Below are 6,794 nucleotides of genomic sequence, written 5' to 3'. Positions count from 1 at the left end.
AGTATCAATTGAAATTTTGATGGGTAGGGACAGTGGGTAATGGAATACTTTGCTGAAATTGGCTATTAAAGTATGGACGATAGAATAGATCTGCTTTCTTTTCATTGGACCTGGGAATAATTTAGTTCATCTGAAGAGTGAAACATTAATAAAGTTATTGTCCCCCCACTGTCGTAATTATTAACCAACACTGTTTTGCATCAGATTTCTGTTTGCACTATAGAATTAACTAGATTTCTGAAATATATATATTATTTGGCTTTTAAAGAAATGCCAAGTGGTTTTACCTGAAATATATTCTATTCCACGTTCATGGCGATAAATTTGAGTATTTTGAGGAGAACACTTTGTGCCAAAGGAAAGGAGTTGGCTATTTCGTTCTTTTGACTATTCCCCTATTCACTGGGTCTGCGGCGGTTCTGTGACTTACGTGAATGTTTGCATTTGGGTCAACATATATTCCATGACTACAGACGGTGGGAGGCATTTGAAACAATTTATTTACCCAGAGTCACTGCCAGCCGTCACGGGCTGCTGGAGTTTCGGAGAAAAGGTCTGTCTTAAACAGCAAGGTCTTGTTCAGGTAGCTCTGAAAAAGTGCAAACTGATTCACTTTGACAGTAAGTTGTCGCACAATGCAAGTTATAGTCCTTACTGTCCTGCACGGTGCCATTTAGTAATAGCTTTAAAAGTGCATTGACCAGCAGAAGCAATATATAGAATGATGACTTCCAACGCAGCAAACTATGCAGCCTTAATATCTGATTTACCGGCATCAAAACCCTAATAAGGGTGAGGTGATCAAAATGCTAATGTGCTTTATTTTAATTTGACGTGATAAAATGGTAGCGAAAATTTAACCAAGTTGTTCCCCCCGTTTTAGATTTTATTTAAATGTATGTCAGAAATTGCCTTTTTGCGGGAGACACCTTTGGGCATCTTGAGGGGTTGGAAAAGGTTGAAACGACCACGACGGATATCACAGTGCGACCCCTTGTGGTCGGTTTAAAGAAGTGTAACTCATTTATACCGATTTATCAAAGAATTGTGGGACCCCGTAGTTTTCAAAATAATTTTTTGATGAAACGGCTCACTTAAAGGTGCACAATAAATACATTTGATCTACAGTATTTATTTAATGTTTATACATTTATGTGGTGAGAATCGACGTTATTTAAGGTACGTCCGGAACATGCCATTATTAGGTCAATGTTCATTTCCACGCTGCAGACTTCGGAAAATTTGTTGACCTACCCGGAATCTCTGCCATCCATTCCAGGTTTCTGGAAATGACACACGTATAAACTGGCCGCCTCGCCAGCATTCTGGAGGCTCACATGCGCCGTGTCAGAGGGAAGATGTCGTGGATCGGTGTTCCGTGCTGCAGGAAGCGGGACACGTGGGGACTGGAAGAGTCGGTGGCGAAGTTTCGTTTACATGGAAATGAGCTGCAGATTTATGTGTCCCGCACAGAGTGTCTGACAGCAGGAGGCACTTCCTGGTTCTAATATCTGCTGCTGGTGAAAATGAAAGAAACTCCAACATTCAGTGAAAGAACGGTTAACGATCGCGAGAGTGGTGAAATCGGCTTCAATTTACCCTTTCACCCAGACAAAATATAAAATCAGTTTATCAGAAGAGCAAACTTAAGTAATTGTTTTAATGTCATTTTATGTAGAAGCCTGGCGTTGGAGTTAGTACAATTACATATTCATTCGCTCTATTCCGGACCTCTGCGATTGGAAAGATAATTGCTTACATTATTAAGTCACGACTTCTGTAACAAGGAAACCGGGGTATCCCTGGAGATTAGGCGAAGCGTTTAAAGTGACGCAGAAGTGCTAAGGGTGAGAGATGTCCTCAATAAACCGATAACCCAACTGGAGAAAAGAGGTTACAGTTGGAAAACGGATGGTCAGAAGTAAAATTGTGTTGGAAAAGCAAGCGCCGTGTTGTTGAAGCAGACGGTCGCAGGTGCCTGGTAACCCTGTCAGAGAGTGAAATTTAACAACCTGGGTATAAAGTTGTCACAAAGTTCGCCCAGCTGCGGTCTGTGTTGAAGAGTTGGCTCTGACTGCGTCGCCATCACCCATTCCAACTTTGCCAATTAACGAACACCCCTTGTGCCCTCCCCTCGCCCTCCTCTAGGATGAGTGGCTCGCAATGAACCTGATGCAAAAACCCACAACCTCATCCAAGGCTGTCACATCACTCACTGGCTTTCTGCCGGGGTTTAAGGTGATTCTGATGTCATTTGCTGGGTTGACTTTAAAAGCCGCGCGATGGGTCCAGGGCCGGAAGAACGATCCGGGTTGCGTCCAGGAGAAGGGTCGAGCTCTGAACTCGGAGCTCCAGCATGGGCGCCAGCTTCATCCACCACGCTCTTCTGATACTGCAGCTCGCCGCTGCCCTCGGCTCCTCACTGGTCAGGCTTGATACAGATTCAGGACCTCCACAGGACTGGGGTCAGCAGATCCGATTCAAGCACCTGTACGTGGAAGGCAACAGCAAGCACTTGCAAATCAACCCCGATGGGCACATCGACAGCTCACCAGCTCAGAACCTTTACAGTAAGTTAATGTTTCAATGGAGAACTTACACGTTCTGACAACTTATCCTTAAATGTTTCATCTCCCTTAAAAATATCTTAAATTCCTCCTGCTTATGTGGTCGAAAATATTATACTCGGCTAACTGCCGACAGAATGTATAATTTAGTTGACCGGCTGTTACCAATTTTATCGAACTCATCGGGGCAATGCAGACGGATGAGATCCTTTTTCCGATTGGAAACGCACCTCTTCCCCGAATGCTTGCGCTTGCCCAGTTTTATTTCCTGTGATAAATAAAGTAAGTCACTTTGCACGAAGTATATTTATTTTTTTAATCGATCTTGTCTGTATTCTATGTCATGCCACGCGATTCCATCAATAAGATTTGTAGCTATTTAGTAAGTCGGCTTGAAAGTTTAGCTGTGTTTCTTAACGTGTTCAGTGGATGCAGGATTCTTGGGTGGAGGAGATTGGACAGTACTGCCGTTGCCAACTGACTCAACCATATGATCACAGAAAAAGCGCCATTGAGCCGTCTGCCTGTCCTAAATTTTTGAAAATGTTTTCCATTTTCCCTTGCCCCTTCATCTGTTGTCCTCCTTTATCCCTGCGTGAAACCGGGGGTTGACTCACTTGCTGGGTTGTATGAGGGAACTTTCTAACGGAGCTCTGTTTCTCGTTGGGTTTCAGCTCTGGTGGAGATCAAAGCGGTGCAGCCTGGACAGGTGGTGATCCGAGGGGTGAGGACAGGCCGGTACCTGTGCATGGACGCCAGGGGACACATCTTTGGATCGGTGAGTTCCCTATTACTTGTTCCCTTAGGTCGACTCACCTCTCCTCTACACACCGCCGCCCCCGAAGATTCCGAAGTGAAAACCAATCATATGTTTTACAAGACTGTCAGAAGCGCGTTACAGCGCAGTAGGAGGGCACTCGGCCCATCGCGTCCGTGTCCTGTCAGTACAACTCTTCAGTTCTACCACCCATACCCATTCTCCCATCGCGCCCGCGTCCTGTCAGTACAACTCTTCAGTTCTACCACCCATACCCATTCTCCCATCGCGCCCGCGTCCTGTCAGTACAACTCTTCAGTTCTACCACCCATACCCATTCTCCCATCGCGCCCGCGTCCTGTCAGTACAACTCTTCAGTTCTACCACCCATACCCATTCTCCCATCGCGCCCGCGTCCTGTCAGTACAACTCTTCAGTTCTACCACCCATACCCATTCTCCCATCGCGCCCGCGTCCTGTCAGTACAACTCTTCAGTTCTACCACCCATACCCATTCTCCCATCGCGCCCGCGTCCTGTCAGTACAACTCTTCAGTTCTACCACCCATACCCATTCTCCCATCGCGCCCGCGTCCTGTCAGTACAACTCTTCAGTTCTACCACCCATACCCATTCTCCCATCGCGCCCGCGTCCTGTCAGTACAACTCTTCAGTTCTACCACCCATACCCATTCTCCCATCGCGCCCGCGTCCTGTCAGTACAACTCTTCAGTTCTACCACCCATACCCATTCTCCCATCGCGCCCGCGTCCTGTCAGTACAACTCTTCAGTTCTACCACCCATACCCATTCTCCAACGCACTGTAATGTACTCCCCCACTTCATGCCACTCTGTTACATCTGTCACCGTCTGCCCTTGACCACTCCGCCAGTGAGGACAGTCGCCCGCTATCCACTCGCTCCAGACCTTGTCGTCATTCATATTTTAAAATCTGATCTCCCGTCGGCTTTCTCCAAAGGAAGTAGTCCCAGGCTGTACAGCCGAGGAATTTCAGAGTTGTATACGTTGATAATAAACAAATGACCCTTCTAAACCTTATGAACTGGCATCCCTCATCCCAAGGGCCGTAGTTGTTAAATCTCCCCTAACCCTTTCCGCTGCCCCACATCCTTCTTCCAGTGCAGGATGCTCCAGCAGAGGCCGGGCTGTAATATATTTTCCTCATTTTGTTTTTGTATAGACAACCTACCGTGAAGATGATTGCAACTTCAACGAGGAGCAGTTAGAAACGTTTTACAACGTGTATCACTCGCCGAGGCACAAGAAGGTGCTTTCTCTGAGTGTGGACAAGCATCCGTACAACCCCAACAGAGAAATGCCTCCTCTTTCTATGATTTTGCCTCGAGAAAACGAGTTGCCTACCCCTACACACAGCAGGCGGGCACCGGAGATGGTGACTAACGACCCCTTTCAGATGAGATCCGTACAGCAGGCAAGTTCTAAACAGCTCAGAGTTAGCAGAGGGTAAAGGGACATTCCCGCCGTTTCAAGGGTTTAAAAATCCGATCTCTGCGATGACATAGGTCAAAAGTACTGTTCCTTGGGTTCGATTCTGCTTAATAATTACCTTGCACGGCCAACTTAGTTCGTAATGGAAAAGAAACGTAAGAATAGGCGCGGGCCAATTGAAGGACTGCTGGCACAGTTAAGGCAGAAGATGTCGGTGGGTTGAAGCGGTCCTCAATTAATCGTGCTACGACCACAAAGATTCCATTGGAATATTCAGTTGTGTTTAACGCGCTTCCAGGACCTTAATTTCAATCACTCTCTCTGCTGTTCATTTGATACATTGATCGGCTTTTGTGTGTAAGAAAAAACAAATGCCTTTTACCAGTTTAGACGAAATCCTGTTTAAAGTATTACTGACATTCTTCCCATAACTATGTACAAGGCCGCCTTTCAGATGTGACCCTTCCAAGTTTCCGGAAACTTATTCATATCTCTGAACTCATCGCCTTCTCGGTGATCTGCCTAAGAATTTCGAATTTCTCCCGAGGAGAAATGGGTGTGGTACTCCAACCAAAGCAAATGGAAGAGTAATCAGCTCGTTCTCTGCACCTGACCTTTATAAGACGTTTAGTGGCCTGTGCATTTTAATAAGCCTTACAGATATTTTGGCTTAATTTGCGGTGACTGTAAACCATCGAGGAATTTGTATGACGCCCATTCCTCTCTTCCTTCATTCAGTGGCCTGCCCCCACTCACACATTAACTCCAACTCCTTCCAATGACTTCATAGACTTGATATTTTTGGAATCTGTGGCTACTGTGCCTTGAGGAACCTAAACCAGCTTGTCAGCATCAGCCAGCAGTGGCATTAGTCTCAGTACTGTGGCCCGGCTATCACACAATCCTTCTTCAACCTTGACATAACCTCTCCAGCCAGCATAGACTTTTTGTACTCTTCAACTCCTCTCCTTTCATGTCCGGCCTACCTTAAAGTTTGAATTGAACTCATTGCTTTCTGTGCAAGGCTTTGTCAGATGTCTCTGGAATCCTTTGAAATCAAACTAAAACCCTTGGATTGCTGCTTCTCAAAAGGGGGCAGAATGAGCAGATTCTTTCCCTTCCAAATCCCAGTGGGGTGAATGGCCTTCCTATCTTGGGATGCTTCCTAATTTAATAGATATTGGAGATTAGAAGGACAATATAAATGCTTTTTATTTCACATATGCAAATAACTTGAATCACTCCTGCATATAAAGTAGGCTAATCTCATGCATGGAATCATATTGCCTACTCTGAATTATCTATTTATTTAAATTATTGCTGTCAATATTTATATTTATATGTATATGCAACTACTTTTTAAAAGAAGTTTTTAACTTAAGTGGTGATTTGTATAATGGTGATAATAAAGCAATAAAAGAAAATAAATGTTCAGTATTGGAATTTTCCATTTTAAAGATTCAAAGCACATTTATCAAAGAACATATAAATTATACTCTTGAAATTTTTCTGCTTAAAGGCAGCCACAGAGCAAGGAATCCAAATAACCCAATATAAAAAGACCAAAAGCTACTATGCAGAGAAAAAGAGAGAAAATAAAACACACATCACGCAAACAGTAGAAGCAAATCAACAGCATACCGAACTATGCATTTGTTTGAATACAAACATTTGTAATTACTCAAGGACCCTTGATAGTAATTTAATATAGCAATCCAATTAACTAAATGGACAGTTTGCCATTAATAGCTTTTAACAGCACTGCTCTGAATAAACTGTAATTAAGTACATCCTTCAAACTCTATTAGCTTATATTTTTGTCAATAATTTCCTTGGGGCAAAAATCTTGAAACTCATAATACAACACCAGAATCTCATGCCTTCTGTTAATGAAGAGAGTCTTCCCTTAATCAGAATCAGGTTTGATTATCTCCAACATATGACATGAAAATTGTTCTCTTTGTGGCAGCAGTACAATGCAATGTGTAATAATAGAAAAG

General features: G+C 44.0%; 1 protein-coding gene across 1 annotated transcript; it reads left to right on the top strand.

Annotated features, from left to right (window-relative positions):
- Positions 1-1,291: 1,291 nt before the first annotated feature.
- LOC140738680 (fibroblast growth factor 23-like) lies at positions 1,292-6,228 on the top strand. The gene is made up of 3 exons (XM_073066337.1): positions 1,292-2,570; positions 3,242-3,345; positions 4,526-6,228. Exons 1-3 carry the CDS (start codon positions 2,357-2,359, stop codon positions 4,811-4,813), a joined length of 606 nt encoding a protein of 201 aa, XP_072922438.1. The 5' UTR covers positions 1,292-2,356; the 3' UTR covers positions 4,814-6,228.
- Positions 6,229-6,794: the final 566 nt, after the last annotated feature.

Source organism: Hemitrygon akajei, chromosome 14 (assembly GCF_048418815.1).
Source record: "Hemitrygon akajei chromosome 14, sHemAka1.3, whole genome shotgun sequence".
Taxonomy (NCBI): domain Eukaryota; kingdom Metazoa; phylum Chordata; class Chondrichthyes; order Myliobatiformes; family Dasyatidae; genus Hemitrygon; species Hemitrygon akajei.
This window is presented reverse-complemented; position numbering and strand designations above follow the sequence as displayed.

Coding starts and splice junctions, on each gene's coding strand:
- LOC140738680 (XM_073066337.1), top strand. CDS start 2,357: ATGGGCGCCAGCTTCATCCACCACGCTCTTCTGATACTGCAGCTCGCC. Junction 2,571..3,241: donor ACCAGCTCAGAACCTTTACA/GTAAGTTAATGT, acceptor GTTGGGTTTCAG/CTCTGGTGGAGATCAAAGCG. Junction 3,346..4,525: donor GGGGACACATCTTTGGATCG/GTGAGTTCCCTA, acceptor GTTTTTGTATAG/ACAACCTACCGTGAAGATGA.